At 35.9% G+C, this 16,123-nt stretch overlaps 1 protein-coding gene across 5 annotated transcripts in view; it reads right to left on the bottom strand.

Moving 5' to 3' along the window:
• Positions 1-16,123, bottom strand: part of LOC150079142 (polyamine-transporting ATPase 13A3-like) — a 750,840-nt gene that overhangs the window by 484,389 nt on the left and 250,328 nt on the right. For all 5 annotated transcript variants that reach the window (XR_016547547.1, XR_016547548.1, XR_016547549.1 and 2 more), the window contains exon 8: positions 2,224-2,358. Coding sequence is in view for 2 of the 5 variants with exons in the window: in XM_090383358.1 (XP_090239484.1) it covers positions 2,224-2,358 (135 nt within the window). In the remaining 3 variants the exon portion in view is untranslated. The remainder of the gene's footprint in view (positions 1-2,223; positions 2,359-16,123) is intronic.

Below are 16,123 nucleotides of genomic sequence, written 5' to 3'. Positions count from 1 at the left end.
AGGAACAGGCTGGATGTTGAAGATGACTTGCAACTCTACGTTATCTTGTTAAGGTAGAGTTGCAAGTCATCTTCAACCATTGATGAACTGTACAAGCATTGATGAACTGTACAAGCATATAAACCATTGATGAACTGTACAAGCATATAAATAAGTGTAACCATCTCACTGATTACCCAGTAAAATGTTTATAATTTTATAAGATTTGTTAAATTGTTTGTCACTCTTTGTGTTTATCAATATATGCAATTTATGAATACAAAATTTAATGTGTATATATATATATATATATATATGTTTTATTTTATTCCCATTGTTATACTATAACTATAGTTTTATCTATCTATACAAGGGGTACGCCAGTTACATACACATTTCCAGGGAGTACGTGAAGCATAAAAGGTTGAGACCACTGCAATAGTGCATATCCAAGATGTTCATAATGTTGTTAATTCAATAAAAAGAGACAGCAAGAGAGAAGAATGTTTAACTTTGGCTGTGCTATAGCAATTTTACACTTAAAATTACACTTAAATGGCCATTTAGGTCCAAACTCCTTTGAAAAAAAAAAATAACTACTGAGAGTACAAAAATGAAAATTTCACATTTTATTTATTAATAAAACACAGTTCTAGGGAAAACATTGAACTTACCATGTTTTGATCGTTTTAGTGCATGTGCACATGTGTGCCTACCAAACAGCACCATGTAACTATTTAAGGTATACTTTTTTATGCCTACTTAAGCATTATTAAATGCTGTGACACCACACTGCTGAAATTCACTGTTCTATTACTTTGATTCTTCTGCAATAAAGGATTACCTTCACATCACAATTTCTTCTACAATGAAGATTCCATAGAATCATACAAAGAAAAAAAATAAAATAAAAACAAAAAACCATGAATTCTCCAAGACCCAATGAGAGAAATCAGATCAACAACCATCATTAACACAGTCCATATAAAATTACTCAGAATTTATAAAAACCATGAGATTCTGAGCTTATCATATTCAAAGGACTATACCAAACTCTTTTGAGCAAACTAGAATGAAATTGATCCATACATCCACATGTATAACAACAGTATCACCTAGATTGCCCAAAAGACCAATATATCACTAAACTACATAAACTTCAACCCTTCAAACATAAGGTGAACCAACCAATCAAAAACTCATGAATATCGGAACCCTAACACAAAAACTATAGAGCCATGCTGTACCAATCTGCCAGAAATGCAAAGGCATTAATACCTGATGCCAAATGAAGATCCTTTTATTAAAGGACTAGATTATGGACCATAGCCAGTCTTCCTCTCACTCCAGAGAGTTTTAAATTCTGAATAAAGGCCTGAACTTTGTGCTTACTCTGAATAAATTCCCAATACTTTATTTTTTGGTTCAGAAAACTTAATACTCATTACCACTGGGATCCATTTAATATCCTGCACAACTCCAAAGCAAACCTTTAGGGCTAATCTTTCTCTGAAAGAAAAAAATACCTTGAGGTCCCTCAGCCAAGACTGTTCAAATTTGAATCACCAAAGCAAACAAGGGGGAAACATCATTGTGATCCTTAATGAGAGATTACTACAGAAGCAGTTTTGAAATGCTAAAGAACAGACACATACTAACAGATTACAAGGCATTCCACTGGAAAATTAGACAGAAGAATGAAAGCAGCTTTTTCTTAAACTAAATCTTAACAACTAAGAAGTTCTGAAAATTTTCAGTAGTATTAAAGGGTTCCCTGTCCACTCCATCAAGGACCCACAAGGAGCAGCAGTTGCTCGCTGACTTAAACATGCTGAAACAGGTCATCTAACACTAACAATTTCTAAGTTTAAGTTCCCAGGGTAAAACCACAGTGAAAAGAGTACTGTGTGTGTGACTGACACATTTTAAACCAAACTTTTGGAACTATATATGTAATTCATGTAATTTTTTGTTTTGTTTTCTAATTTTAAAGTTTCCAATGTAGATGCTATTCTCAGATTCCTTCATTATACTAGAGGAAAACCTCAAATCAGAGGCTTAAATGTCAAAATTTTCTTCAGATATTCAAAGTACATTTATCTTTGTAAGTTATTACAGAATGAAATATTACATGGAACAAAGTGTACATCTACTTACTTTCAAAAAATACATATTCCAATTCAGAAACATTTCAAGGCTCAGAATAATAATAACAATAATGATTTTAAGTAATTACAGCCTTACCCTTCTAATCTGATAAACACTTGTGGCAAGTGAAATGGCTGACATGACAATGATACAAGATGCATAGTAGACATAGTTATCTAAATACCAAATAATCACAGAAAACACTTGGAAAATATAAAATGGTTCCAGAACCTATAACAGAAAAAAAAAAAAAAAAAAACGGAAAGAAAAAAATTAATTTATGGAATGTAATACAGAATCTTTTGAAAAGGATGCAACAAACTTAAATATTTATTTCATTGTGTATTATATTATACTCACTATGGTATGTCTAACTAAAAAAAGAACAATTTTATAGTTTTTTTGTTGTTTTTTTTTTTTTTTTTTTTTTTTTAGGAGCATAGCAACTAAGGCCATATTGCTCAGGGGATATGCGGTGGTCATTCCCTGACCTTTCCGCATCCTCTGTATTTGGTGGTCATGGGCTCGAACCCCGGTCTAATCAAAAAGCATGTGCTACGCACTGCTGCTCCTGCCCACCTGGCTACGGAGGCGCCCTTTGTGTTGTGTAAAAATATGTTTGACATAGAATCATGGAATACATTTAACATCGGTTGTAGCCACCCTTGAATAAGTAAAGAGTAAGGTTCTTTACTGTTGCTGACTCAAAGCGTCTTCATTAATTTCTTTAATAAAAGTTAAAACTTTTCACTGCTAAAACTTCAATAATACACAATTCACTATAACAGCCAGCTCTTAAGAAATTTCCAGTCTTAAAATTACAGGAATTAAGGTTGTGCAAATAAGTTGCTTATGATTAATGTACTTAATGTTTTACATAATCCTTCTGTGAAGGATCTGTACATTTAAGAAATTTAGTAAAAAACTAATAATAAAAATTGAATCACAGGAAATAATACCTCAAATACATTAATGATATATTCTCTCAAAGGAGTGTATAGTTTAATTGCAGCTAAAGACAAAATAGACGTTCAAGTCTGATATAAAGAAATATCACTTCAGCAATAAAAAAAAAAAAAAAAAAAGGGGGGGGGGGGCAGAACACACAAGTGGTATATGAGGAAGAAAATTAAAGGTGAGGAAAGAGCATTTTTAAATTGGTCACCACTTGTAACTGCACTGCTCCTTCTTGACCGTATCAAATTACATAATAACACTGAAGTGTGACGCCATGAAACTCAGTGTCCAATGAATATATGCCTGTTTCTAACAGTCAACAGACTTTTTCAATATCCTTCACAGGGTATCCAAAAAGTGTTTTCACTGACAAAACTCCAACTATGATCAAGCTTCACAAGAAGCAAACTTTTTAAAGCAAATGTTCAAGGAAAATTGTTTTTCTTTTCTTTGTTTTTTCATATCTCCCAATAAGTGATGTTCGGTAATTTTATTTAATTTATTGTCACTGTTCTTGTTACAACTGTCATAGTTGTATATGAACTGTTAATGAGTATACTGCTGTGCATGTTTTGTTCCAATAATATTTCTTTAAAGCTATATAATAAGAATAGGTAGTGGCATGTCTATAACCAAACCAAAAAGTCAAGCTCATATAGCACACAGTATTTTATTTTTAAGGAGTGTTAAAATAATGCAGGCAAACTATTAATACATGATATGCCTACAGTGACACTATCATCTTTGATGATTCAACACTTATTCTAACTGTAATATTTAAAAAATGTGGAGGTAAATCATACAAAATTGAAATCTGCATTTTCCAAGAGTGGTGGTGGTGGTTCCAATTTATATTATGACTGATTTCCAACTCATATTATACAGGGTGTCTTATAAAAATATCATGTTTTAATACAAGGCACTAGATAGACCAATAGTATGCACTGCTGCATCATACTAATCTGTAGTACCATTAGCATTAGTAGAGGCACATGATGCAAGAAAGCAAGCTTATGTAGCATCAGCCAAAACAAAAAAAAACCCCCACTTCCATTTCACCCCTCCGTTCATTTGAAATACCTGTCCAGTTGAGCCTTAAATTTATTTAGGCTATCAACTTCCACAACAAGGGATGGAAGTCTGTTCCACCAACCAACTCAGGTGGTAGATGACTTTCATCAACCGGTGAAATACCACCACTTTGCTTATTGGAGGCTTGAAGTGGCGAAACCCATGTTTAGTCTCTAGAGCAAAGTTTCCGGTATCTCCCCCCCCCCCCATACTTCTCTTTCAACCCATGCACGGTACTAAGTACTATAGGTTTTGATACCTTTCGTGTTTGGGGTTTTCATAAAAAAAAAAAAACTACCCGCTGGCTAAAGGCAAATTTCCACACATCTATCCTACATCTGTCTTTCCTCAACCGGAATTTATGCCCTCACAGGTGATTATTCTGAGCAAGAGGAAGAATCTCATCTGCATTGAGCATGCTCAAACCATTCAAGGCTTTATACACCTCGCCGCCTAGTCTCCAGACACTGTAATTTGCAAAACTTAAACCTTTCTTCGTAAGAGCAACCCTTTGTTCCATTCACTAATCTTGTTGCCCTTCTCTGTACTCGTTCTAGCAGCTCTACATACTTCTTGAAATGAGGCCTCCAGACCTGTATACAGTACTCAAGGTGTGGCCTGACCATTGCCTTATACAAGGGAATATTCACCTCCTTATCCCTGCTAGAAAAATTCCTGTATATCATTGACAAGACACCATGAGCTACTCTTGCAGCCCATCTGCACTGCTCAGAGAACTTCATATCTGCCTGCACAATTACCCCCAGGTCCTTTTCATTCTCTATCACTTTCAGTTTGATACGTTGCTCTGGGGCTGCTGTTTCCCATATGTAGTAGTTTACATTTTTTCAAGGTTAAACTTCATTTGCCACCTCTCAGCCCATCTGCTCAACCTTTCCAGATCCTGTTGCAGCAGCATAGCATCAGTAGTGTCCTTCACAACCCTGCCAACCTTTGTATCGTCTGCAAACTTGGACATTAAGATTGATTTACCATCATCAATATCACTTATAAATACAGAAAACAATAATGGACCCAACACTGAACCCTGAGGGACTCCACTAATAACATTAGTACGTGATGAGCAGTGTCCATTGATTACCACTCTCTGTCTTCTCCCCCTCAACCATCCCTTTACCAATAGCAGCAATTTGCCTACAATGCCACACTACTCCAATTTGTGCAGCAGTCTTCCATGTGCAACACTATCAAAAGCTTTTTTCAGAGGTACAAATATATAATATCAAAGTTATTCCCTGCATCCAGTTCTTTTGTGACTGCATCATAGTATCCAATCAAATTGTACAAGCAAGACTTAACAAAACCATGACACCTTAACTCCTTAACAAAACCATGCTGTGTCCGAACTATAACTGAAGTCTTGTCTAGATGATCCCGCAGTGCTTCTTTAACGAGTGCCTCCATTAATTTTCCTGGAACAGAAGTTAAACTCACAGATCTATAATTACTTGAGTCAGCCTTTGATCCTCCTTTGTGAATTGGGGTCACATTTTCACATCTCCAGTCTATGGGTACCTCCCATGAGTCCAAGGAAGCTCTCATAATTATGGCTAAGGGTTTGCTTTCTTCCTTTGCTGCCTCCTTAAATATAACTGGATAGATCCCATCCACCCCAGGTGCCTTTCTTGTCTTTATCTTCAACAATTTCTCCTCCACTTAACTCTCAGTTATTACAAGATCCTCTAGCTTGTTGGCAGAATTGAATACAGCTCTGGCATTCCCCTCGCTGAATAACTCCTCATGTGTGAATGTCTATGCAAAATATTCATTTAGTTTGTTAGCTACCTGAGCAGGATCATCAACAGTCAACCCATCGATATCAAGTGGACCAATCTGATTCATCCCCTTCCTTCTAGAGTTTACATAAGTAAAGAAATCTTTGCTGTTTTTCTTTGCATCTCTTGCCAAAGATTTCTCGTAATCTGCCTTCGCCTGCCTAACCTCCTTTGTAACTTGGTTTAAGAAGTTTAATTAGTTTAAGAAGACCAGTGCACACTTTTAACCACTCTGTCTTCTCCCACTCAACAATTCCTTCATCCAAAGCAGCAACTTGTCCTTAATGCCACACTGATAAAATTTGTATAGCAGTCTTTTATGTGGAACAATGTCAAAAGTGTTTTCTGAAACCTTAGTATATGATATCAAAATTATTTTTTGCATCCAGTTCCTTTGTTACTGCATCATAGTACCCACTACACTATTATTATGGGAGACTTCAATGCTAAGGTTGGAAAAAGACAAAACAGCGCAGAAAGGGGAACAATAGGAAATTTTGGAATTGGTGAAAGAAATGAAAGAGGTGAAAGACTTGTGGAATTTGCAGAATCTCAAGGATTGTCAGTAATGAACACTTTTTTCAAGAAAAGGGTGAACAGAAAGTGGACATGGAAGAGTCCAAATGGATTAACTACTAATGAAATCGACTTCATCCTCACTAACAGAAGATATATTGTGAATGATGTTACCATCCTGAATAAGGTAAATGTTGGAAGTGATCACAGAATGGTAAGATGTACACTTGATATAGATGTAGGAAAGGAAAGGAAAAAACTGACCCGTGTAAATAATACAAAGGTCTTTGAGATAACAGAAGAGGAGAAAAAGCAGTATGTACTGGAACTTAAGAACAAGTATGAGCTTCTGCAGACTGCTGAGGACCAAGATATCGATGAGGAATATTACAACTTTTTGAAAGTGATAAAGCCCAAGAAACCTATAGGGAAAAAGAAATCCAAAGAAGAAAAAATTAGTCAAGAAACACTTGTCATGATGAACCGAAGACGACAAATGAAAAGCAAGAAAAACACTGACAGGGAGAAAATTGAGTATACTGAGTTATGCAAAGCCATTAGAAAGAGACTCAGAGAGGACATAAGAAGATTTAACACAAGAAAAGTAGAACAAGCATTAAGGGAAAACAAAGGAATTAAATCAGCAGCCATGAGCAGTAATACAGAAAGACAAATGATACTGAAACTGAAGAATAGCGATGGTGTACTTATAAACAGCAGAGAAGGCATAATTCAAATAGCAGAAGACTACTATAGAGAATTATACAAGGAGCAGGGGAATGATGCCAGCAGTGGGGAAGATGGATTGCAAAGTAGCAACACATACGACATACCCAATATTCTTCCTGATGAGGTAGAACATGCATTGAAGAAAATGAAGAATCAGAAAGCCCCGGGGGAAGATGAAGTTACTGTAGAGTTGTTAAAATTGGGAGGAAGAGACATAACACAAAAACTGGCAAGGCTCTTCACAAAGTGCATTAGAAAAGGTGTGACACCTAAGCAGTGGAATAATGCAATCATAGTTTTGCTGCATAAGAAAGGAGATAAATCAGAAATTGGAAATTATAGACCAATTAGCTTGCTATCCCACATCTACAAGTTGTTCACAAGGGTCATTACTAACAGATTAGACAGAATACTTGATGAGAATCAACCGAAAGAGCAAGCTGGCTTTAGGACAGGATTCTCAACTATGGATCACCTTCACGTAATATCACAGCTAATGGAGAAAGCAAATGAATATAAAACACCATTATGCCTGGCATTTGTGGATTATGAAAAGGCATTTGACTCCATACAGCATAAGGCAATGTTTCGGGCACTGGAAAGACATAGATACTCCATATATTATGATTTTGAAGAAAATATATGAGAGTGCTACATCCTTTATTAGACTAGACAAAGACAGTAGCAAATTTAAAATCGAGAAAGGAGTTCGACAAGGAGACACAATATCTCCGAAGCTGTTTACTGCTGCCCTTGAGGAAGCTTTCAGAAGATTAGACTGGTCGCAGAAAGGAGTCAATGTGAACGGAGAGTACCTAAACCATTTACGATTTGCAGATGACATTGTGGTCATTAGCCACGATCCCAACGAATTAGAGGAAAATCTTAATCAGTTATGCACAGCTAGTAAGGATTTTGGACTAAAGATGAATATGGCTAAAACAAAAGTAATGATGAACAAGTATGCCACAGAAAGGGAAATAAAGATTGAAGGAGCAGTAATTGAAAAGGTGGAGTCATATACTTATCTGGGACAAGTCATTAGCTGTAATAATGATAAATGGCTGGAAGTCAAGAGAAGAATAAATTTTGGATGGATAGCATTCAGGAAATATAGTCACATACTGAAGAGCAATATCCCAGTTTGTCTGAAACGTAAAATAATGAACCAATGTATACTCCCCACCATGACTTATGGAAGTGAAACTTGGGCACTCACCAAAAGAATGGAAGAGAAGCTGAGAACTACACAGCGAAGAATGGAACGAATCATATTGGGAATCAGACTGTTAGATAAGAAGAGAAACACATGGATTAGGCAACAAACTCAAGTAAAGGACATTCTTATCAAAACTAAAGAGCTAAAATGGTCCTGGGCAGGACACATAGCTCGAAGACATGATGACAGATGGACTAAGGAAATAACAGAATGGTATCCAAGAGGAGCTAGAAGAAAACCTGGAAGACAAAGGCGGAGATGGATAGATGAAATTCATGAGTTTGTGGGTAGTAAATGGATGGCCAGTGCTCAAAACAGAAGGAACTGGAAAGTTGCTGGAGAGGCCTTCATCCTGCAGTGGATTGAAAACGGCTGATGATGATGATGAGTATCCAATCAGATTGGTCAGACAAGATTACCTCTTAACAATCCATGCTGTGACTGCAATATAACTGCATTCCTGTTGGAGATAGTCCTGAACTACTTCTTTAATCAGTGACTCCATTATTTTCCATCTATTCTCCATCACCTTTTTTTCTTCTTTAACCACTGATTCCATTATTTTCCATGAAACAGAAATCAAGTAAATAGGTCTACAATTATTTGTCTCTCCCTTTGATTCCACTTTGCGAATTTGGAATGCCTTTGTACATCTCCATTCCATAGTGACCTCTCCTCTGCATACAGGTGTGTTCTTGTAATCAAGGCTAAAGGTTTGCTTACCTCTTTTGCAGCCTCCTTTTAATACTTCAACAATTTCTCCTCCACTTTCCTCTCAGTTTTCACAAATTCATTTAATCCCTCTTAAAATATGATAATCTTCTGGCATCCCCTTCCCAACAGAATTCCTCATGTGTGAATTTGAATGAATTTTATCACTTTTACAACAATTTTCGTTACTTACTATTTCAATGATTTTTATACATTTTGATGGATAATGCAGTGAATTTTAAAACATTTTTCCCTTTTTTGTTTTAAATGGTCCAACAATCCATCTCACTTACCAACCATAAATTTTTGGTTACATTCATAACAATATTTGGGCTTTATACTTGTCAAAACATTGCAAATTTTGCCATGCATACACTTTTCTGCACAGCATCATAAATATCAATCACATTAATTGTTCCACAAACGGAAGAAAGTTTAAATAGTTCTCACTGATTCAAGAACTCACTGAACAGCCCAAACAAAAATCAGTAGCAGACATGTATCTTTTTTGGTCTTTACCTTCACCCACATATGAGAAATGTTTCAATAATGTTGTTCAATTTTTCCATCACAAGTTCACCTCAGCCATTCTCCTTAGCTATATTCCTTGCCACAGTTTAATGAGATAAATGCACAGTTTCAAATTCATCAGCCATGTTGTTGTCACCAAACAATTCTGCCATTTCATTGCACATTTTCTCACTAGGATATTGTCACTTAAAGACTTTTTGGACTTTGCAAGTCCTAATACTACAGCATAAGAAGTAAAATTAAATCAAATTATTATTTTAAGAGTACTGGAGCTTGTCATTCATGCACATATATGTATTTTCTCTGCAGAAGAGTGTGTTTTGCAGGCTGAAAAACTTGGAATAACTTATGGAGAAAAAACCTACTTCTCCAACTGAGATCAGCTAACTACAGCCTAAAATGAAGAGGCCATTATAAATTCTTCCAGATCTTTCCAAATATGTGGCAGATGGCAATGTATCACGCTAGTGAAGCTGCAACAGAGGACTGCATAAAAAACAGTCACACTTGATTGCAAATCTTTGCTACTTAAGTACAGATCCTAGCTCATTGTTTTAAGTTTTTCTTATAATCTTCCTGCAACACAGTTTTTAACTAGCCTTTATATATATTTTTTTTTTCAGTTTATCTTAATGAAAAAAAGAGAAATTGAATTCCAGGTGGACAAAACTTGTAAGCAGTTTAGATGGTTGAACTTTTGATTGTTTTCAGCACTAAAATAATTATTTTTTCATTGTTTTTGAAATGTTCTATTTTCACCTTTTTTTTTGGCATAATGCTTCTTCATAGCCACACATATTTCACTAAAATCTGATAAACCAAAGGAAAATAATAAAACAAAATAACTGAAATCCAAATGTACAGAGCACACATGAAAAGTACAATAGTAACACATGCTTGAGCCACTGAATCAATCAACTAAACAAGTTAATGAATCAAAAATGAGGAACATAACTCCTCCCATCACTTGACATTGAAGGTTCGATTGCTAATGAACCTGCTGAGGTAGCTGACAAACGGAATAAGTATTTTGTATCTACATTCACACATGAGGAATGTCTGTAAGGAAGCGTAGGCCAGAAGCTTATCTTTTTTTTTTTTTTTCTTTTTTTTTTTGTTAGCACATCAGCTTCTGTGGCCATAATGCGCCTCCCAAAGTTTTTCCATTTTACCCCGATCCAAGCCTGAGGTGGGATTTGAACCGGCGACCTTTGGGTTGCCAGGCAGGCACTTTACCCACCTGGCTAGCCCGGTCAGCAGAAGCTTATCAAACCCCAGCAGGGAGCTAAATGACTTTGTAATAACTGAGAGCAAAGTGGAGGAGCAATCGTTGAAATTAAAATAAGAAAAGCACCTAGCATGGATGGATCTATCCAGTTATATTAAAGGAGGCTGCAAAGAAAATAAGCCAACCGTTATCCATAATTACAAAAGCTTCCTTGGATTCACAGGAAGTCCCTATGCATGGAGAGGTGTAAATGTGCCCCGAATTCACAAAGGGTGACACGAGTAATTACAGACCTGTTAGTTTAACTTCTGTTCCAGGGAAAATAATGGAGTAACTGGTTAAAGAAGCAATGCAGGATCATCTAGACAAGACAGCAGTTACAGTTCAGACACAGCATGGGTTTGTTAAGGGGAAGTCTTGTCTGACAAATTTGATTGGACACTATGATGTGGTCACAAAGGAACTGGATGCAAAGAATAATTTTGATATCATATACTTGGATTTTAGGAAAGCTTCACACAGAAGGCTACTCTACAAATTGCTGCAAATAAAGGGATGGTTGAGTGGGAGAAGGGAGAGAGTGGTAATCAATGGACACTGCTCTATGTGGACTAATGTCATTAGTGGAGACCCCATGGTTTGGTGTTAGGCCCATTGTTCTTTTCTGTATTTATCAATGATATTGGTGAAGTCACAGTTAATGTCAAAGTTTGCAGACAATACGAAGGTTGGCAGGGTTGTTAATGACAGTAATGGTAGTACACTACTGCAACAGGATCTAGAAAATTTGAGCAGATGGGCTGAGAGGTGGCAGCTGAAGTTTAACATTGACAAATGTAAAGTACTGCATATAGGTAGCAGTAACCCCTGAGTAAGATACCAACTGGGTGATACTACACTCAGAGTAGTGAGGAATGAAAGGGACCTGGGGATAATTGTGCAATCAGATATGAAGTTTTCTGAGCAGTGCAGACAGGCTGCAAGCGTAGCTCATGGTGTCTTGTCAATGATATACAGGAATTCTGCTAGCAGTGATAAGGAGATGATTGTCCCCTTGCATAAGGCAATGGTCAGGCCACACCTTGAGCACTGAATACAGGTCTGAAGACCTCATTTTAGGAAGGATGTAAAGCTGCTGGAATGAGTATAGAGAAGGGCAATGAGAATGGAGAGTCAAACAAAAGGCTTAGGTTCTGCAAATTGCAGCATCTGGAGACTATGCACCTGAGAGGTTTTTTTTTTTTTTGGGGTAGTTGTTGGCGCATCGGCTTCTGTGGCCATAATGCACCACCTGAGAGGTGATCTAATTGAGGTGTATAAGGTCTTGAATGGTTTGAGCAAGCTCAATACTGATGGGATTCTTCCTCTTGCTCAGATTACTCCACAGGTGTATTGCTAAAATAAAATAGTACCGGAACGCTGATTCTCCAGAAGACTATATGATGATGATGCCACATCGACTGTACAGTAACTGAATCAGACTTCAGACTCACGGTTCATAGAACAACCAGTTCTAGCATTCAGCTCATGGCAAATCAAAATGCAGCATTCGCACACATCACAGTATATCTCATTCGTTCGATCTCTTTATCTAACACATTGTACTTTAGTAAGAAACTTTCAAGTTTCATTGCGAAATTTATATTTTTTGTTTTTAAATAAATATTTAAAGAAATCTGTTAATTTTAATGATTACTATTAATATATATATTTTTAGTAGCAATGGGTAAAATAGATATTTCTCCCTCTCCTTTGATTATGCCATTGTTTCGTAATATTAGGTGTATAAATTTAATGATTTTCTATTATGACATTTACCAGAATGTTGGTCGGTGTGTTCTGGCCCAAATACACCACTGGATTACTCACCTGAAGGGACATAAATTCAAAGTGAAGAAAGATAACCATAGAATAGATCTGCAGAAATTTGTCTTTAGCCAGCGGGTGGTTGATAGTCTGAACAAAGTTCCGTCTCTTGTAGTGGAGGTCAAAAACTTAAATAAGTTCAAGGCAGAACTAGACAAAAACATTTGGAGTGAATGGATGGGTGAAATGCAAAGGGGGGTTTTTTTTTTTTTTTTTTTTGGCTGATGCTATATAAGCTTGCTTTCTTGCATCATATGCCTCTACTAATGCTAATGCATCCACATATGCAGTTGATGACAAGTCAGTTCAAATATAAGCAAACTTAATTTACTGTAAATTGTAAGTGAATAAAGTTTTTGCCTTGTTGTTGTTGTTATTTGGTTTTTAAGAGCATTAGCAAAATAAGGCCATATTGCTCCAGGGATATGCAGAAAGGTCATTCCCTGACCTTTCCGCATCCTCCGTATTTGGTGGTCACAGGCTCGAAAGTTTTTGCCTTAACTACTATATCACTTCTTAAAAATAGATAATTCCTTTGAAGTAACCCTGTGGTTGAACCACACAAGTTGAACCACCTGCTGATGTGGTCAAACAGATTGCCTCCAACAAAGGTTACCTCAAGTTACTAACAGAACTATTGGTAGTATAAACCACACTAAAACTATGCAAATGAATACCAGGTTCAGTAGTGCCTATATTAGGTATATACTAAGTAAATAATAAAATAAACACATGAACATTATATATAAACTGAAAATATGTTAAGGGAAGGTATGATATTTGTAGGGTCTACATATTATAGGAGCATTACAATAATTTACATGGAGCCACCAACAACACAACTAACCAAGGGACACAAGTTGGACAACTCTGCGATAAGCTATTATGATGTTATTACAAAAGAACTAAATGCAAAGAATTATGGACAGAAGACTTTCTATATAACTTTGCATGCTTGCCTTTTGTATAAGCTGTAAAAATGTGGCAATGGTGGATTACTAGTTAGTGATATGACAGGGGTCAAAAGATAGTTAAACTCTCTCCTCCTCTTCAATATAGACAAGATACTAAGAACAACATATGGTTTTTTTTTTATGACAGAGATTCTTAAATCTTGAGTACAGCACACAGCTATGGAAACCATTTCAGGAGGAATGAAGATTCGTGGAAAAGGTGAAGCAAAGTTATCGAGAGAGAGAGAGAGAGAGAGAGAGAGAGAGAGAGAGAGAGAGAGAGAGACTTCAGTTTTATAAATTGCAAATTCTTGAGATCAGATGTCTGCATGGTGACTTAAGGTATATTAAATATCATGCATAATTTCCTTGCAGGTGGCAAAAACTAGACAACATGAATTTAAATTAAGGTCAACAGGCAGAGGATTACGATTAATGGTTACTAATCAGATCCCCCAATGATCAGTTCTGGAATCACTGTTGTTTCTGATTTTCATAAATGACAAAGGGATAGAAAGCACAATTTCAAAATCTGCAGATGACAAAGATTAGGAGAGTGATTAATGATTAGCATCAAACAACACTCCTTCAGTATGACTTGGACAGGCTTCAAGAATGGTTAGAGAAGTGGCAACCACATTTTTTTTAATGTAGCAAAATGCAAGGTCTTACATTTGGGGAATAGCAACCCCAAAAAACTTAAACACTTGGCAGAGGTTGAATTAAAAACAGTAGAGGAAGAAAGGGATTTAGGAGTTATGATAAGTGTGGACATGAAGTTCTCCACTGGCAAGGAAGGTCCAGTTTCTTGTCAATGATTTATGAAACATTTGCTTATAGAGATAGGAAGGTCTTAATCTCACTGTACAATTGTAAGACTGCACATGGAATAAGTATGGAGATTGCAACAAAAAAAAAAAAAAAAAAAAAAAAAAACACGTTATGAGCTTCTTGAAATGGTCGAAAGGCATGAAACAACCCACTTAGAGACCTGAAAAAGGTCACCTATATGAGTAAAGACTTCAAATATGTGGGCTACAGAGCTAATTAACCATGCATCTTAGGAACCTGACTGAGGTCTATAAGGCTCTGAGAAGGGATAGTAAAATGAATGAAGCCAAAATTTTCACTGTTATAAATTATTCAGAACTAGGGTCCATAAATTCAAATTATGGGGAAAGAGATTTAAGACTGGATTGCAGGAAGTTCTTTTAGCCATTGAGCCATTAATTACTGGAATAAGTCACCTCTGCAGATAGTTGTGGTTGGATAGATGGGGAAATTCAAGATCAGCTGGACAGTAATTTAAGTAAGGAGGAAACCTCAAAGCTTATTTATTTTCTTTATATATTTATTTTATTTTTTTGGCTACTGTCGCAAAATCCTTTGGCTTCTTTGCACCATAAGACTACTACTAAGGAATATTCCATAGTTTTATTTTTCAATTCAAAAGCAGCAAACAGAAAAGAAGGGGGAAAAAAAGGTAGCTAAACACAAAATTTTGAAATGGAAAATTTTGCACGCGTGCATGTTGCCTTTCAAGACAAAGAGTCAAGGACCTAAAATTCGTCAACTAACAAAAATTGAAAAATATAATAAATAAGTAAATTGAACATGATTAATGAAAATGGAGTAACCACCTTAATTTTTAAAAGTTAATAGCTGCCAACTTTTAATTTTTGGTTAACCATAATATGGAGAAAAACAAGATTTTTTGTCCAGAACACACACACACACACACACACACACACACACACACACACACACACACACACAAGGTTTGTCAGAAAAGCAGGAGTTTTTTTGAAGTCCACTATACTAAAAATTAAATTAATTAAATTTCACTGAAAACAGTAACACATTTTATGTTAATATTCAGCAGCAGGGCAGCTTACCAGTACAGTATGCTTTTAAATATTAGCTTAGCTAGGATTTTTATGTCAGTTGATTTCTGTCTGCATTGTCTGTTACACATTAACTGATCACCACAAAGAGAAAGTCAAAACTCAATATTCTTATGAGAAATTGTTAAAATGCTTAAGCATCCTTCTGATGAAGAAACAGATATTTAGCAGTATCTTCAATGATGCTGAGAAGTACTGGAAACTTTTTTTTTTTTTTTTGAAAAATCTGTTCATTTTAATTTGGTTCAAAGGACATGTTCACTGAACAGTGCTACTGGATTACAAAGTGGCTCTTAAAATATAATTATATTTAAGTTGTGGTCAAATAATATTTAACTTAATACTACTGAAAACTTTTTCTGTTTGTAACCAGCAGACTTTCCACTGACGTAAAGGAAACATGCATCAGAAATTCATGACAGAAAATAAGCTGGTTGCTAAACCAGTCCACAATTTACTAAATTTATTCATAAAGTTATACACCTTCTGCCACAAGTACTTTCATTATTTGAATG

This window comes from Mastigoproctus giganteus, chromosome 10 (assembly GCF_048544385.1).
Source record: "Mastigoproctus giganteus isolate SK-2022 chromosome 10, ASM4854438v1, whole genome shotgun sequence".
NCBI classification, from domain to species: domain Eukaryota; kingdom Metazoa; phylum Arthropoda; class Arachnida; order Uropygi; family Thelyphonidae; genus Mastigoproctus; species Mastigoproctus giganteus.
Note: the sequence above shows the minus strand (reverse complement) of the source record. Positions and strands in the feature narration are given on the sequence as shown.